Genomic DNA, 19,657 nt, shown 5'->3' on the forward strand with positions numbered 1-19,657 from the left:
GTGATCGCGACAATTTGTTTGTTATTTTAATTCTTGCAATTAAATAAAATAACCGAGTCAACACAAGTGAACAAAAGGTTTTAATAATTCTTGTAGTTCAATATTTGATAGAGATTTTCAGTCAATGTTGTTTATTATTGTGTGTGTAGTTGCTATACAAACTTGTGCAATATTTCCAAATTATTGTGGGTTAACTCAACGTGTTAGGTTTGGTTGAATTGATATTTTAACAAGGTGAGTAAAGAAAATGTATCAATTCTAGGTATAAGTTCTATGTCTCGAATAATTTGAGTCTTTAACAGTTTTCATCGATGGCTTCCTCATAGTTAGATATTGTGAGGCCATAACAAATCATAGCCTAGGTCAAAATTTCACATAGGTAGGCCTATTACCTTATTACCTTCTTCTTCAGCAAGACCAGCTATGCCGAATATGTTGTGTCATTAGGATTAATAAAATTAAAGGCTGCACTTTACTTAAGGTCACACTCATTCGAATGAAAATGCCATTTATTCTATTCAAACAACCAATATACCTACAACAACAAACAAACAACCGAACACCACACTACAACTATCGATATATCGATCGATATTTTCATTCGAATGAGTGTAGGACCTAAAGTAAAGTGCAGCCGTGGTCGTCAAAAATATTGGCCTTTTCATTCATCCTCAAAGTAGGTACTCTGTCAGTGAGTATGTTATGGCCTCTTTAATAAATAATCCTTGAGTAAAATCTTGAATTTTTCTATTCCTGTAATATTTTTTATTTCCTTTGGGATCTTGTTGTAAATCTTGGAGCACAAAAATTTAGGGCCATTTGCTACTAAAGTTAAGTTTACCTGGGTTATGTGGACATGTTGACATTGCCTTGTGTTATGTAACTTAATTGTGGAATGCTGCATTTTTTTTAGGAAAAGTGGGGTTTTCTTTAGGCCTACACTCAGTGCTGAATCCAGGATAAAAAGTAAAAAGTGCTGTCATGGTATTAACCTTGGCCTAACTTAAGTTTATTAATTATTTCATGAAACATAAATAGCTTAGGCCTATAGGCTATGTTTAACGTTCTATGAGCTTTTCTAGTCACCAAATTTTGGAGTTAATTTTTGGCAGAGGATGAATGCGTTCGTTAACCGGACATGGATTAGGCGTCCGGCAGCTACTGTCATAACCTAACTATCCAAACTTGCTGATAGGCCTAGTAAAAAAATCAAGTGACGGTTAAATTCTGTTTATCTTAAAATTACAAATCCCTCAAATTCTAACAAAAGATAAAAAAATGGGATTTAAATGGTTAAGAAGAAATTTGACATTCTAAGCAAAATCTTTGACAAAAAGTCAGTGTCTCCGAAGGGATTCGATCTAGATACCTCTTAGGCCTATAGGATCAGCCAAGTAGCCTACTCTGTCCATTACACCACAAACACCGACTGGCTGTACTATTGTGGTAATGGTGTTCCGGGCCCCCACAACACGGTGACGTCACTGCCAGACGGCTAATCAGGTTCGGTTACCGTACCGTACGCGTATCCTCTGTGTTAATTTTTTCATAAACATCTCAATGGTAAGTTAATAAGTGTCCTGTTTTTTAGAATTTTGTAAATTAGACCCAGCATCCACGTTAAAGTACATACCAGGCAAAGTTTTCAGTTTATTTTTATTGGAGTTCTAGGCCTATGATCATATAAATAATTGTCAAGAAAGGTAGTGTGTTTAAATGTTATTTTACCAAGGGGCACAGTTCCGCAGATATAGTTAGGCCTACGGTACAGTATGTACAGTATCTATGATTTCTGTTTTGTTTTAAACTCATTCTGTTAAAATATTTATATTATATTTTAAAGTACAGGTTAACCCTCGAAGTGTTAACACCCGCTGTGGTGTTATGCGTCGCTTTTGCGACTCACAAACATTATTTACGGCGAAGGCTCTGGGATTGACTGTACTGAATCAGATTGAACTAGATTGAGATTGGTATCGTTGTTTTCGGCAGATTCTAAGCTTTCTCCTGATGTCTGTTTCTAGACACTTTTCATTTTAGTTGCCTTCCTATCATAATGTAGCAGACATATGACGTGCGTAGGCCTATTTGTAAACAACTTTGGTTAACCTCACATCGATGACTGTGCCCTTACCTAATCATCTGATATGTCAGCCTTTGAGTAAAAGGGTTAAGTTAAATTCAAAGATAAAATAAACTGTTAATTTAATATTTTTGGTTCCAGGTCTTTCCCCATATTTAGATATTGTTGGCATAAACATATTCTAAGGTGTAAAAATGAATCATGAGGAATCCCTTGATTTTGAAGAAATAATGATGAAAGAAGAATTAACAATTAAAGAAGAATTAACAATTAATGAGGAATTTTATTCTGAAGAAATAACAGAGGGACAAAATTGTGAAGGATTGCCATTGAAAGACACCGGTCCCAGATGTGAAGGGAATTTATGTTCTGAAAACCAAGAATATTCTGCTGATGTGGGAAACATTTCAACCAAGAATGAGGACATGGGATTGGAAGAAACTGCGAAGGATGACTCTATATGTATCGAACCTACTGTAAAGGAAGAAAATGTTATCTCTGAAATGGAAACTGAAGATATCCAATCTGGAACAGAACCTCCACAAAGCAATTTTGAATCGGAAATATTGAGAAATAGATTGTTAGAAAAGTCAAACAATGAAATAAATATTTCATCTTCAAGTTCTGGTATTACCGAATGTATCGATAATGAAGGTGAAGAATCTCATCTTAACAGCAGTGAAGAACAAATGGTCTCACATCAAAAATTTAAAGTCAACATGTCAACCATTGAATCGGTTTCAAAGGAACACCAGGTAAATACTAGCGTTTATTACATTATATAATAATCTTTCATATTAAGTGGAAGAGTTTTTTTAATCGCAGATTCTGAATCAACCACTTGACAGATTTTCATGATTCTTCTGTTGATAGAAAAATAATTTTCATTGGAAGGGAATGTCAAATCCATAATTTTGATTTGGAGTTTGAGTTTTTCATAAATCTAATTTTAATTTTGAAAAAAGTCTGCATCAAGAGCAAACATTTTAAGTTTGTTTGGTTGCAATATAATTTAAGTTAACCAAAAGCTTGGTTTTCTTTAGCTACAAACTGTCACTGAAATGCTTCCTTTTAAAAGTTATTTACAGTAGGCCTAGCCGTTATTGATTGTTGGTGCTTATATTTTTTATGTTCATACTAAATGTTCATTAAATTGTGTGTAATTTTGAACTAAATCTTAAAATGTTTAATTTAATTAAGTTAGGTATGTCGTAAATTAATTTTGTGTGAATATAAGTTTATGGGACAAAAACTTTTTCGGGACAATCAATGTCCTCGTTTAAGAAATTAATTGAATCTGGTTTCAACTAACATTTGTTTTTAATCGAAAAAAGGCAGAATACCTGTTCATTGTAACCGGGTATCTTATTTTGAGTAAATAGTTTTTTATATATGTATAATAAATATAACTTCCGGAATTTTAGTGCCGGTCGTACGTCCCCAATACGGTCTCAATCCACTCAAAAAATCTGCTTGTCATAATTTGATGTTAAACAATAAACAATACCGGTACCTAGTTGCTTTTGCTTATTATTTATCAAAACAACATATCCTAACACTATACTTGGGAATAACGAATAGAATTTCTAACGAATAGCGCTATTCGTTAGTTTTTTCTGCTAACTTCTATTTTATTTGTTAGTTTTTAAAAAGTGCTGGAAATAACTTGTAGGCTACTCAGTTAGTTTTATAAGTAACGAATAGATAATCCTAAATTCATTAGTTTTAAATTGTTAGTATTTTGGTCAGGCGAAAGTATTTCAAATACCGGTTATTTATTTTACGTGTTCAGTGAGGGTTGCATGTGTACGTGAGAGATCAGCGCCCTTGTTGACAAACAACGCGCTGAAAAAAACGCGCTGGTGGGGAAAGAGGAAGTCAAAGTCCAGTTGCTTTGGTACGCAGCGGACCCGGGGGGCGAGACAATGGAGGCCAATAACAACACCCCAAGCACCGAAGGGTGGGAAGGGGGAATGTTTGTTTGGCGATTGATATGTAATCTCAAGTGTCAAAACATTGTCTTCACTTCAGTCTATGTTCATTCTGACAGTGACAGGTTTTAATTCATTTGTTTCCGCCCAAGTGAGTCTTAGTTGTCTTGTTTTTATATATATTTTAGTGATAGTTAAATAGTTATAAGGTGAACAGTTTCTATTAAGTACAGTAGATTAAAAATATTTGTTTGCAATGGCGGGCGAGTGTGATATCCAGTGGCCAAACTTAAGTGATATATTTCAACAAGTTGGAAGAAATGTAAAGGGTGGAATCTCGTTGAAATGTTTATTGTGTTTACCCAAAACAAAAATAATTAAAGCATCAGTCACAAGTGTTTTGAATTTGAGAGCGCATATTAAGGTAAGTGGAGAAAAATATGATGGTCTTGTTTTTAACTTAAAGTGGCCTTATATATTTAAGTTATATAGGCCAATTTTTTAAAATGTGATTATAATTTTTATCTTTTTAGTAAAGTTATAATAATATTTTTTTCAATAGTGTTTCCAACACCACCCAGGAGTATGTGTGTATGCTCTTTTAAACAATAGGCCCCTATCTCACCACGAATTGGGTCACTTTTAAAGCTAGTAGTAAACGATACTTTTATCACACTAAGAAAACTATTTCCAGATTTTAAAAAAATATGTGATATTTTCAATTTTGTAATCCATTCTTTTTTCTGAGCTAAACACAATATGGCTGTACAATTAATTTTAGTGTAACATTCAGCTAATTGAACATCAACAAACTGTGTTTAGAGCTAACCGGGAACTTTAGTTGTAACTTATGTTTGTGTATCGAAAGTAATGTCTATGTCAGGAAAGGTCAGATGATCACTATTTGTTTTTGGTGTATGGAAATTGACGGTTTTCGGAGATCTCAGCTGTATGAAAATGGGTTATTTTCGAAATGACAAGTTTTATGTATCACCTTTAATAATTTTATTAGCAAAAGTATTTATTAATCTTAAACTTAACTCTAAATCCTAGAAAACCGTACCGTCAAATAACATGTTGCAATTTGTGGAATTTTTCAAGATTTGTTTAAATTGACTATAAAGTCAGATTTGATCAATTTTATGCTGCAATTGACCATATTTTGCTCCCATTTTAGGGTTTAAATAAGATCATTGTTATGAAAACATACTGTACTGTACTTAAACTTGTTGACTGTTGGTGTTAAATATTTAAATTGTTTTGTAGACGACACATCCTTCTAAGATTTTTTATTTCAATGAAAAAGTAGAAAAAAAGGGGCGCAAACGAAAAAACAACTCTACTGATATTACCGAGCCTGTGCTAAAATCAAAATGTGCAAAACAGACACTTTTGGGAGACAACATTCCAAAGACAACTGAAGATCAAAATAAAGCTGTGCTCAGGTTTATTGTTGGCACTGGTTGCCCACTTTCGATTGTTGAGCACGAAGATTTTTTAAATCTCATACAAACATGTGGTGGAAAAAATCCTCCTAATAGGAAGAATCTTATGGATATGTTGGATAAATCATTCATCCAAATGAAAAATGAATTGCTGAGCTCCTTAAGTGAAGTTTCGACAGTTTGTGCTACTACCGACTGCTGGTCAGTCTTTAGAAGGTAAATGTTACTACAGTTGACCCTATATAAGTCAAATTTCAAGGGATACGGGAAAAATTCGTACTATGGAGGTATTCTTAATAAAGAGGGTTGTTTTATCGTGGTTTAATGCTGCTGTTATTCTTCTTATAGAGGTTTCTCCTCGCTCCAAGGTTTCTCCAAACAATTACTGAGGAAGGAGGAGGGATGGGTGAGGGTTTCATGTTGAGACAAGCTTCTGTTTGTTTTGAAAACTACGTACTAGGGAGGTTAAGATTATGATAAATTTGTCTTATAGAGGTCACGTTTGTCTTGTAGAGGTTTTGTCCTAAGAATATTCTTTGTATGGAGGTTAATCAGTCCTAGCCCATGTCAAAAACAAATTCATCTTATGGAGGTTTTTAACTTAATTACTACGTTGTATAGAGGTGTTTTTAGCATTGACCTATATGAAAGTGTCAAGGGGATTAAAAAAAATTTGTCTTATCGAGGAACTCGTTTTATTGAGGTTCGTACAAACGAGGTTTAACTGTATTATTACTCTATCTGGTTTTATTACTTACTCTTACTCTCAGGGCCATGCATATCTAAGAAGATATTTGGCCGCACCAACAAAGCCTCTCCATCTTGCTCTATCCTCTGCATCCTCCTCAGTTGCTCCTAGTTGCTCCATGTCTTTCTTTACTTGGCTCCACCATTTTTGTTTTGGCCTTCTTCTCGGTCGTCTTCCTTCGGGATTTCTTAGTAAAACTAATTTTAACTTATTTTGCTCCTCTCTTTGTAAAACATGTCCAGCCCATCTAACTCTTCTACACTTAAATTCACACACCACATCTGGATCTCTGTAGAGTTCTCTCAGTTCTCTGTTGTGTCTCTTCCTCCATTCACCACCCTCATAAATGGGTCCATAGATTTTTCTTAAAATCTTATTTTCGAATGTGATTAACTTCTTTTCTTCTTTTTTATTTGGTTTCCATGTTTCAGGTCCGTATAATAATACTGGGCTGATTATTGTCTTATAAATTCTAACTTTGGTGTTTTTTGACAGTAACTTGGAGGACATCAGTCTGTTGCAAGCGTGCCAGATTTAGTCTATTTTGAATTTCTATTTCTTCTTTGTTTTCCCTGGATAAGATAACCCCTAAGTACTTAAAATATTCTACTTTTTCAAATTTATGGTCATCTACCTGCAGTGGGTCTTGGGCTATACCTTGATTTCTTGAAAATTGCATATATTTGGTTTTCCCACCATTTACTTTTAGTCCTAATTGTCCTGTTTTGTCCATAAATACTTTTGTTAGTTGGCGTAGGTCCTCTAAAGTTTCTGCAAAAATGACGACATCGTCTGCAAACGCTAATATGTTAATTCTGGAGCCAATTGAAATTCCCTTATCTATTGTTGCCACTTCTTGTAGAGTTTCTTCTATTGCTAGGTTGAAGAGGATTGGGGAGAGCCCATCCCCTTGCCTTACCCCTGCATTTACTGTAAAGGGCTCCGAGACTCTCCCATTTACTTTTACTGAACATGTGGAATTTGCTACAGTTGTTCTAGCAAGGTTTATAAGATTGGTTGGGATTCCAAATTTGTCCATCTTTTTCCACAGTTTCTCTCTATTTATGCTATCATACGCTTTTTGGAAATCAATAAATATTGCAAAAAACTCCCTATTAAACTCCCAATACTTCGATATGACTTCTTTAAGGATAAATATTTGATTCATTGTGGACGTGCCTTCATGAAACCAGCCTGATGATCTAGGATTAGTTCATTTGTATATTCTTCGATCCGATTTAATACTATCTTTGATAAAACATTGTACGGTATGCTAAGGAGTGATATGCCTCTAAAATTACTTCATTCTTCTTCCTCTCCTTTCTTGTGAATGGGGACTACTATTGCTTCCCTCCATTCTTATGGAATTTCTTCTCTCTCCCAGATTATTTTAATCAGTTCCCAAAGCTTTCCTATTACTACTCCCCCTCCCTTCTTCAGTATTTCTGCTGTTATCCCATCTCTGCCCGGGGCTTTATTGCTCTTTAGAGCTTTGACTGCTGCTTCGACTTCTTCTCTGGTTGGTGTCTCAACCTTTGGTTGAACGTGATAGTATACGTCATCGTTATCTTCTTCTGGTGCAAAGTCCACACCATCTACATTTAGTAAGTCGCAGAAATATTCTCTCCATCTTTCTATAACCTGTTGGGTTTCTGTAACAACAATGCCTTCTTTTTTCACTCCATAAGGGTTTGGAGTGTAACCTTTTTTGAAAAACCTTACGTTTTTGTAAAAATCTCGTGTATTATTTGCTGTGCACTCTTCTTCTGCTTTTTCAATCAGACTATTTATGTACCTTCTTTTCTTCTGTCTCAATATTCTGTTTGTTTCTCTACTTATTTCATTGTGTTGTTGTTTATCTTCTGTGGACTGGCTGCACAACCATGCCCTTTTCTTCTCCTTTCGCTCTATTACCTTTGTTTCACATTCCTCATCAAACCAGGGTTTTTTGTTGGTTCTTTTCTTTTTCCCACACACTTCTTTCGCTGTTTTTATTATGCTTTCCTTAAACACACTCCAGTTTTTATTTACATCCTCTTCTACTTGGAGGTTTTGTAAAGCTTGGAATCTGTTTTCTAGTTTCAGCTTGAATTCTCTTGTTACCTGTTTGTCTTCTAACTTTTCTGTGTCAATATGTAAATTATATATTTCTTCCTTTCTTTTATGTATTGCGATTCTTTGGGCTACCTTAACTACCATTAAAAAGTGGTCTGTTCCGCATTCTGCTCCCCTTATACTTTTTATATCTGTTATGCTGCTTTTGTGACGTTGGTCTACTAGGACATGGTCTATTTGATTTCTAGTGGTTCCATTAGGGGATGTCCATGTGTACTTATGTATATCTTTCCTAGGGAACATAGTACTCGCTATTTTGAAATTGTTAGCAAGGGCAAAACTTGCAAGTCTAGACTGGTTTTATTAATGTTTTATAAAATATTTATAGTTGGCTGGCCGGTGCTACAACTGATTTATGATGTGCTTATCTAACGTTACTTAACAACCAAACCAGAGATCAACACGCCCTCATATCTCCCCTTGTATGACTCATCCAGGGGATGTAAAAACAAATACCAGCTGACATGTCATGATTAGCCCCTAGACATTCCTTTAGAACATAACCAAACCATGAAATCACTCTTTCCTTATTTATATTTATAACTAGTGGCTTTTAGGGACATAAGTCCCTAAAAAGCTCAAATGTAAAACAAATTATTGTACTATTTAAACAAACTCAGAATCAAATTATCTATGTGTCAGGATATACCGGGTGTCCACACCTATATCCTTGGTCTGATAAGGAAACCGCATAGTATGAAAACGAGTGATAGTAGGATAAAGATTTAAATACAGATATAACAGGAAACTTCTCAAGATTTTATAACTATGTACAAACGTAACACAACTCTACGTGTGTGCCTCCAATGGCCTGCAGATCTTCTATATGTCTTTTCAGTCTGTCCCAGGTTTAGGCAGCATATTCTGGGTTACAGACGCCACAGAATTCCTGAATCTCCTGAAGTGTGTAAATTATGAACCGGGGAAGAATAGACAGTGTCCTTGCCAAATACCCGCAACAAGAAACCCATAGGGTTTACATCGGGGGAAGGAGGTGGCCATTTGGTCGGGCCATCACACCCGATCCAGCGACCGGGGAAGTGAAGATTTAAAAAATTGCTCACACATTTAGCCCAATGGGCCGTCTTGCTGAAAAATTATCATAAGTTGCAGTTCTTATAATTGAGGGACTACATACAACTTCAATATAACCAAGTAAACAAAGCCATTTAAATTTTCTTCCGCAAAGAAAAATTATCCAATGATTCCATTATGCATTACACCGCACCAAAGATTTAGTTTTGGACTGGCCCTTTCATTTTCAATCACGGTCCTGGGATGTTAACTCCTCTAAATTCTACAATTATTTTGTCTCTTAACCTTCGCACTTAAATGGATAGTCGTTGAACTGATATAGGGGATTGGGTTTCGTGAAACAATAAAACAAACTGTGATTTCTCTTGTAAACTCACCATTTCTGATTTGTTATTATATTAAATCATAACTGTGTTGTTGTCAATCAGCTGTGATTATGTGTTACAAATTGCATTAAACAAAACTTGATTAAATTCCCTTCAAAACAAGGCATACAAGTTAAGTGTGGCTCTAATGGTTTTCGTACAGCAAAGCTATTAAATCAGACCAAGACTTTGTAGACACCCGGTATATCCCAGTACAACATATCTTTTGTTTGAAAAACAGTTTGTATGTCTTTATTTGCTTTTGTTGATGTTATTTTCAATAAATAATTCTGAATGACTCCAGAGAAACTCTGCTGAAGGCAGCAAACATGTTTGTAAATAAATTTTGGTTTACTAAAGGTAGCTTTGGTATTTTTGTTAATGATGATAAAAAGGCGTCCCTCATTGAAATATTGGAAATTTTCTTAGTCAAATATGAAAAGGCAAATAACGTTGTGTTGAGATAATCTTAGTTCTTGCTCAAAACCGCTAAATTAACATCTCGACCCTGTTATTATTTCTTCCTTTTGTAAGGGCTAGACAAAATTAGTGTAAATTAAAGTCATCCCATTGATCAAACTTAACCCTAGATTTGTTTCTGATCAACATAAAAAACTACTATTAGCCTAGTGTAAGTTTATCTCGTGGTAATCCTCCTAAAAGTGCGATTGACTTTACATATTCTATAAAAAACAGCCCAATCAACGCCTGATTACTAACTATTTTGCGACTTGTTTGGGTTCCATTACCCAGTTAGATAGTATTTATTATTCATTTGTACTTTGGTAATTTAAATTTTACATTGATTACATGTGTTTAATGTTTATAGATCATATATTGGAATGACTATTCATTGGCTGGATCCTTCAACGTTAGAGCGGAGATCTATGGGAATAGCATGTAGAAGAATACTTGGCCAACATACATATGATGTAATTGCTGATGCTATTGAATCAATCCTGGACGATTTTGAGATAAAAAACAAATGTTCAATGATGATCACCGACAACGGATCAAGTTTTCTAAGAGCATTTTGGTACGTTCAGAGTTGCTACTATTTTGGATGAGTGTTGTTTTTAGTTATATTATGAATATTTTAAGTAAATTTATATATTAAGACCCTTATATTCATTCTAATGTTTTTTTATTATTTGGTAATATTCAATTATAATTATATTCCTTTGTTTGAAGTTCATTGTTGGTGATGGTGAGTTAATGTTGTTCAAAGGTTTATTGCGGACAAACCAACAACACCAGCAGTCTTATTGTTAGTTGTAATGTGTTAGTTAAGTTTTTTCACCTGAGGACGGGATCAGATTCCAGATCCTGAAACGTTGTGTATTGTTTTTACTTTCTCCCCCTATACCATAGTATATGGAGAAAGTATTGTTTTCGTAAAAATTTTTGAGTTTGAGTTTTGAGTGGATAGGATTCAAAAAAGTGGTTTTCGAAGTGATGTCTGTGTGTGTGTGTGTGTGTGTGTCTGTGTGTCTGGATGTGTACAGAGCTAGAGATTACACCTGTGGTCCGATTACGATAAAATTTGGTAGCCTATGTAGGTTCTAATCCATGGTATCTCCAGGCCTTCTTTTCATTTTTTTGAAATTTTGATTTTTAATTGGGATTTTCTCATAAAAACCCATAAAAAACTGGAAAAATTGAATTTTCTCAAAAATGGCCCCGAACGATTTTGATAAAAATTTAGTATGTTGTAGCCCTTTAAATTCTGAACAAAATTGTACAAATCCCATTTCCGTATATTTACTCTCACTGCTTACACATGACAAAGGTTGTTGACAAACTTATGGGAGAAAGTATACGTGTCAGAATGCTGATACCGTTTATTTACAATCGTGATGGAAAATGTCCGCAATAAACTTTTGAACAACATAATTATATTGTTGTTGCTTGTCACTCTTCAAATGATATATTTAGATGACATAACGTATAGTTCTTTGTATTATACTTAAATACTTCTAATTGATTTGAATACTTAAATACTTTGAATTTTCCTTCGTTTTGCAACATTTTTTAATAAAAGTCACAGGAAAAAAGAATGACATAGCTTACTACAAACGTTGATGTTGAACTTGTTATGGATTTTGGATATGTTGGATAAATCATTCATCCAAATGAAAAATGAATTGCTGAGCAATTTAAGTGAAATTTCAACAGTTTGCGCTAATGCCGACTGCTGGTCAGTCTTTAGAAGGTAAATGTTACTATTATTAACAACTGGATACATTTTTCAGGCTTTTTGGGGGCTCGGGACCCGATTCAGACTTATGTTGTGAAGACACCGAAGAAATTGATGGGGGTGACATTGTGCCAGACCCTGACATTATAGCTATAGCACCGATATTGGAGGACTCTGATGATTATGGACGTCTTCCTCCTCACCACTCCTGTGCTGCCCACACCCTGAACTTGCTAGCAACAACTGATGCTGAGGCTGCGAAATGTGACCCTGCTTATAGGAAAATTATGCGACTGGCGTTTGCTAAATGCCAAGCCATCTTCAATAAACAAAACAAGTCTCCATTGGCTGCAGACATCATAAAAAAACACCCTGCAGACATCATAAAAAAACACCCTGCAGACATCATAAAAAAACACCCTGCAGACATCATAAAAAAACACCTAGGCAGGCACTTTCTTGTACCTGGTGCAAATAGGTATGGTATTACTCCAATAATTTATTTTTGATTAATAATTCTGAAATTTCTTTTTGTAGACTAGTAATGAAATAAATTTCATATAAGCACCGGTTACAAGGTTGTCAACAACAATTCTATTCGGATTAAAGGACAGTGCCGGATTTAGGGTACAGTAGAACCTCTTTAATCCGAACCCCTGTAATCCGAACGTCAACTAATCCGAACCCCTCATTGCTGTACTCTATACACAGTACAGCAGTTCTTTATTGTATACTGTATTTAATTTACAGTACTGTTTATTCACCATGTTTACTACTGTATTAAATAAACACTGTATTTTACTTTATAAAACATTTTTTCCGAACCTCTTTAATCCGAACCCCTGTAATCCGAACGTCAACTAATCCGAACCCCTCATTGCTGTACTCTATACACAGTACAGCAGTTCTTTATTGTATACTGTATTTAATTTACAGTACTGTTTATTCACCATGTTTACTACTGTATTAAATAAACACTGAATTTTACTTTATAAAACATTTTTTCACTTTTCCCAAACTAATGTTGATAAATTTTAGCCATGTTTTAGCTATTGTTATGTAAAAACAACAATATGTTCTGGAATCCAAACTATTCAATAGTCCGAAATACCCCTGGTCCCAATTAGTTCGGATTAAAGAGGTTCTACTGTACTTGCGGCCCTAGGCCAAATTACTAGAGCGGCCCTCCCTCTGTGATGGAAATTCCTTGCGATCACGGAGGTAATCGTGAATATCTCCTATGCATCAAGGGGACATCATCATCGACACCCGTGATCGTGGATGAAATCGTGGACATCTCTCCTAAACCAAGTCAAAGCCATCATATTCATGACCACGCGAAAATCTTTAACATCCCCCGCGGGCTGCAACAAAGGGACATCATCCTCAAAACTCGCGACCGCGACGAAATCATGATCATATCACATGAGCTTTGACCTTGAGGACATCATTACCGCCACCCGCAACCGCAGTAAAATCGTGAACATCTCCCGCGGGCCGCAATGACAGGGACATCATCATCGACACTCGTGACAGCGGCTAATTCTTTAACGTCTCCTGCGGGCTTCGATTATGAGGATACATAACCGTCACCCGCGGCCACGGCTAAATCATGAACATCTGCCGCGAGCCGCAATCACGGGGAAATCATTATCGATACTTGCGACCGCGGCGAAATCGTGAACATCTCCCGCGGCCCGCAATCACGGGGACATCATCATCGACACTCGCGACAGCGGCTAATTCTTCAACGTCTCCCGCAGGCTGCGATCATGAGGACACATTGCCGTCATCCTCAGCCGCGGCTTAATCGTGATTGTCTCCCGCGGGCCGCAATCACGGGGACTTCATCACCGGCACCTACGGCCGTGGCAAAATCGTGAACATCTCCCTCGGACGCAGAGACATCATAAATGGTCACCTGTAATTGCGGCAAACTGACGATTTAAAATACTTTTTTTTATTTAAAAAAATGTTTTTCTCAATCCTCTGCGGCCCCCTTTTGCTTGCGGCCCTAGGCCGCGGCCTAATCGGCCTAGTGGTAAATCCGGCACTGTTAAAGGAATGACCAACATTTTTGGTACAACCACTTTAATCAGGTGTTACTGGAAAATGGTTAATTAACAAGACTAAATGAAACATCACTATTAGAAATATGAAATATGTCTAGTTTCGAGTTGCATTCCAAAGCCCATAAATGGTACTGTTTTTTTCAGGTGGAACTCCCATATGGTACTGTTTTTTTCAGGTGGAACTCCCATTTTGACGCTATTGAGCTTCTTGTAAAATCAGAAGATAAGCTGGACAGTCTATGCAAGGACTTGGATCTCCCTATGTTTAAAAGGCCTCAAGAAATTGAGTTTCTTGCTGAATACTGTAAGGTTAGTAATCGTCACCAAGTGTAAAAAAATTAAACTAATTACTATACTAGTGTACAAATTTTCAATCACATTTCAATCTTTACATGGTCTATTGGTCTTATATAATAGGAATTAATTCACAAACAAGCATAAACAAAATAAAATTGTGTTCTAATGTTTACTTTATGAATTAAGAGTGATAACTCACAGGTTCAAAATTCTATTTTTTATTCGTATAATTTTATGTTTCTCTAGGTGATAGAGCCAATCGCCCAAGCTTTGGACATTCTTCAGGGTGAGAAAGAAATGTACATGGGCTTTCTTCTTCCAACGCTCACAGTTGTGAAATCTGTTTTAACTTCCCTGCCAGAACTCCAGTGGTGTGAACCGTTGAAACATGCTCTTCTCAAAGGATTTGATAAACGGTAAATGCTTGTTTTAATATTGCTGGTACCAATTGTGTTTATTCAATTTTATTAAATAAATACAATAATAACATGTTATTATGACATGATTTTAAGTAAAATGTGATCAAGTTTTATAATAACTTGCTACAGGAACCAACTGTCACTCTCTTATGATGTTTAACTTATTTTTGTTATGTTTTTCTCTTACGTAGCCTACCAAATTGTGATAAATAATGTATTATGAATATGTATTAATTTTTTTATAATTATTTTTTTCAGGTTCTCAAAGTATTTTGAAAACAAGGAGTTCGAAATAGCCGCCTGCCTAATTCCTAGGTTTAAGCTGAACTGGGTGCCACATCTCGCAGAAAGACAGACCATCCGCAACACACTGTCTGACGAGTTCCTGAAGGCTGTGAGAAAAGAGCCCTGCACTAGAACCACAACAGCAGGAAGCAAGGCTCCTCCAGAGTCAAAGAACGCTAAAATAGACAAGTTTTTTTCGGTGATCGACGTACCCAAAGAGTCCAACGGCAACACTGACTGTTCCCAGATGGAGAGGGCTAAGGCGGAATCTGAGTTGGCACACTATCTCAATGACTCAGTAGACGTGAAAGAAATGTCAGAACTCTGCAAGAACCTCTTCATAAAATTCAATACAGCGGTTCCATCATCAGCGCACTGCGAACGCCTGTTCAGTGCGGCAAGTCTAGTCATCACTAATAGACGAGGAAGCGACACCAATTTTGAAAAACAAGTTCTTTTAAAGTTTAATAGGCATTTAAAGTAAATTAGTACTGAATGTAAAATGTAATGCAAATGTGACAATGTTTAATTAATATTTAATTAAAACACAATTAGTAACCAAGATGTGTCATTATTTCATTACATATGAAATCCTTTAAAACAACTGTCCAACAAACAGCTATATCATACGAAATTCAAAAACTAACTTTATTATCTCTCAGTTAGTTTTTCAACTAACTAATAAAATAACTTCTATCAGTTACTTTTTAAACTAACTAACTAGTAACTTCTTTCAGTTACTTTTTACGGGGCTAACTTATAACTTCTAACTAGTTAGAAATTTTGACTAACTTTCCCAACTATAATAAATACAACCTCCGGAATTGTAGCACTGGTTGCACGTCCCCAGTTCGGACTCTATCCACTGAAAAAATCTGTTTGTCATAATTCGATATTAAACAATAAACAATAGTTGCTTTTGCTTTATTTATCAAAACAGTATATCCTAACACAAAATTTCCCAATTTCTCTCTAGCCCATGATAGAGCTTAAAAATCCAAATAATTTAGTATATCTAAGTGTTTTTGTACAATTATTGGTTACGAAAATTCAAAAAAAATTTAAATTTAAAATTCTCATATTATTCTTCTAGAGAATATTGTAAAAAGTTGTAGTTTGCTTGTTTATGGATATATTTTTATCAAACTAGGAGATTTCGTTTTATTTCATACTAAGCAATTTAAACATATAAAGTGTGCAATATTTTAGTCTCTGGGAAAACTGTTGAGGTCCAAATGTCTGTAAAGATAAAGCAAAATCATTCTATACCATAACATAAATTATCACAGTAGGCCTACATGAATCAGAAACCTAGGTGGGCACTGACCGATGAATCGAGAAAAATCTTGTAAGTTATTATCTTAAAACTACATCACTAAAATAGTGTAATAAACAGCCTTTTTTTCAAAGCAGTTCAAACACGATTAAGGCTTCTATTTTTGGTATTGGGCTGCATTTTGGTATGGCCTGGGTATAGGTTATCGAGAGTACTACAAATATTAATTTGATAGAAAAAGGTAGGTAAAAAAGAAGTGCAGCATGTCAGTTGATTCTTGATTTTTTAGTTAACTCGTTTATAGGGCCTGTTCTAGACATTTTTCTAGTTTAATTATTAAATTATTTTATTGCTGAAACTTTTTAATGGCCTACTTAATATGTAGTGTAAATTTTATTCTATTCGTCAAGTTAAAACGTTATACAGTGATTTAAAGGTTAAAAACACATAGACAGATGTTAACTGTTTCTAGGCGGCCGAGCTTCACAACTTGGAGGGTTTGTCAGTTTACGACCAAGCGACCCTTGAAGCTGGAATATTGCAGCAAGTGGACGAAGCTTTGGATACAGACACCCCAGGCAGACCAGTAGATATTGCAGAAAGGTGACAAAATTAATTTATTACTCGGCCTAACAATTAAAAATCTGTAAAGATTAAGTGACATAATTACTTTTTGATGATAGTCGTGCTGGCTTGAAAATTCAGTAATCCAACATTGACTGGGTTTTAGGGATTAAGCCTAAGTGACCCTAAAGATGGTTTATACACAATGGGAATGGCGAGGATTAGATGACAATGAAAAACTAACCTAGGTCTGCCGCAGTGCACTGTAAAGATTGGTGTTCCGGCCAATACCAAAGAAGGCCTACTGTATTTTTTCAACTATTTAAAAATTATCATGATTTTGTTGTATTAAATTTTATTTGTATTTTACTAGATTAATTGTTTCATTGATCTAGTTAGACACTGTAAAGTATTAAAGAGAGCTGAAGTGAAAATAAAATAAATACCCTAATTACATGAACAAATCCATGTTTTTTAGAAATGAAACGTCAGTGCTGCTTGAGCCTTCAGATAAAGAGACGGAGATGGAACGAAAGATACGACTTGGTGAGATGACACCCTTCGGAACAACCCTAGACTCAGCTTCGAGTGGAGCAAAGATGTGAGGATTACAACATTAATTACTAATTTTATACTATAGTAATAAACGCTTTAACCCTAGCAGTGGCCAACAATCGTAATACGATCGTTCGCCGTGATGCCTAGAAAGGCATCACGGCAAAGGCATAACATCGTAATGCAATGGTATGGGCCGAAATTTTAACTGTAAAAACCACTTAAAATCAACTCAGATGTGAACAATACATATACCTACCATTCGAATGATCACATTCTGAACTTTCATGTAATTACATACCTAATAAACAAACCCTGTAGCAGGTATACAACAATGTCACGACGATTAGAAATCAAATAAATTTTGTCACGGCACGACTTTTGCAGCTGACATTTTGTGAACTGTCAAAACACAACTTGTTTGGCATTACCCTGCTCTGGTAATTTTTGTCTTAGGATGTTGCGGGTGGTACCACTCATATTATAGTATAGATTAGTTACCAAGATGTGTCATTATTTAATTACATACAAAATACTTAAACAACTGCCCAACAAACAGCTAATTTTTTTTTAATTGTAAGAAATATTTTATTTTGAGGGGTCATTACATTACATTTAATTTGCTTTAACTTAACAAGTGTTTAGAACTTATATTCTGATGGTTCTATGTTGTCCAGGACTAAGATATTTTATTTTATTTTTAATTGTACAGTAATGTATAAGTTATATTATTGTTTACTAGAAAAGTTGTTTTATGTAAGTGTATACATTTTTTTTTCTTTTTTTTCTATCAGTTACTTTTTACGGAACTAACTCATAACTTCTAACTAGTTAGAATTGTTTTCTAACTTTACCAACTATGCTGAATTGTGTGAAATAGTGTTTATAAAAGGTTGTATTTTTCTTTAGCATCATGCCACGAAAATATCAGTGTGATATAAACCGCTTGTTGAAGACAGACTTGAGTTCTTCCGGGTTTGATATCGAACCTTTTAGTGAGGACGAAGAGGCGGTTGATGATGTTCTACCTTGTTCCACCCCTCCTCGTTCTGATAATCCACCACCGCCACTGAGGGACAATCTACGGACTAACAGGCACGAACTGTATGAGGCAATATCTAAAATGGTGGAATGTGAAAGTGACGTGGAAGAATTGTGCGACTTTTCCTGCAGTGATGAAGAGTATGAGCCCGACTCAGACGAACTCGACACCACCGATGGAGAGGACAATCTAGGGCCGTACGGTGTAGCTGAGATCCCCGATTCGCCTCCCTCTCCGCAATGTGACGACCCTATGCCTGAACAGCCTAGGCCTAGGCCCCCTAAGAATAAGTCCACCAAACGGCTGTACATGACGGATGAGACGCTCCTTCAAGAGATAGGCACAGGCCCGCCACCCAAAATCACCAGGGTAGCCGCCAGTCAAGTTGAAGCCCCTGATCTCGAACCAGCAGCTGATCCAGTTCCGCCACTGCAAGAGCTGCCGTTAGAAGCGCCGTGGGTCAGGATCTATCCGCCTGAGCCGCCAGTGGACGTGATTTCCAAATTTAAAGTTGATAATCCTGGACCAAATTGTGAAATATCTGTAAACCCTTTGCAGTACTTCTTCCTATTTTTCACTGGGGCTATGTGGGACATGTTTGTCAATGAGACAAACCTGTATGCCCGCAGGAAACTCAAACATCTACGAAAAACTGGATTGTCCCCGCAATCCCGTTTTCGCAGATGGGTGGACGTCACGGTGGACGAAATGAAGAAGTACATCGCTGTTTTGTTGTCAATGGGAATAACCCGTCGGAAGAATCTCACCGACTATTGGAGTAACGATCGTACACTTCATATTCCGTTTTTCTGCCAAACCATGACTCTTAGAAGATTTCAGCTGATAACATCCATGCTTCATTTGTCATCTCGCGTCTCTCCACCCCAGGGTCATAAAGGATATGATCCATGGGTGAAGATTCGTGATTTCCTTCAAATGATGAATGGTAGTTTTAAAACTTATTTCATCCCAAATCAGAACGTATGTATTGATGAAAGTATCGTGGGTATGAAAAACCGAAAAACTTTCATAGAATACATGCCAAACAAACACCACTCACGGTTTGGCATTAAAAAGTTTGAGTTGTGTGATTCCAAGACGGGTTACGTCCTTCAGTCTGTGTTGTACTCTGGTAAATACTTTTTGTCTTCTGGTTCTGATCCCTTCACTCAGAAAGTTGTTGCGTACCTGATGGGGAAAGTTGGTTTACTGGACAAAGGTTATCATT

At 35.9% G+C, this 19,657-nt stretch overlaps 1 protein-coding gene across 1 annotated transcript in view; it reads left to right on the top strand.

Moving 5' to 3' along the window:
* LOC128993961 (DNA excision repair protein ERCC-6-like) overlaps window positions 1-19,657 on the top strand; it is a 47,739-nt gene continuing 28,082 nt past the window's right edge. Inside the window, exons 1-4 of the mRNA XM_054418107.1 lie at window positions 1-234; window positions 2,225-2,838; window positions 16,741-16,871; window positions 17,311-17,433. Of these exons, the coding sequence (XP_054274082.1) occupies window positions 2,278-2,838; window positions 16,741-16,871; window positions 17,311-17,433 (815 nt within the window). The 5' untranslated portion in view covers window positions 1-234; window positions 2,225-2,277. The remainder of the gene's footprint in view (window positions 235-2,224; window positions 2,839-16,740; window positions 16,872-17,310; window positions 17,434-19,657) is intronic.

The sequence above is a fragment of the Macrosteles quadrilineatus genome, unplaced genomic scaffold, assembly GCF_028750875.1.
Source record: "Macrosteles quadrilineatus isolate MER2022 unplaced genomic scaffold, UCM_ALF_1.0 Scaffold_5__1_contigs__length_97177068, whole genome shotgun sequence".
In the NCBI taxonomy this organism is placed as follows: domain Eukaryota; kingdom Metazoa; phylum Arthropoda; class Insecta; order Hemiptera; family Cicadellidae; genus Macrosteles; species Macrosteles quadrilineatus.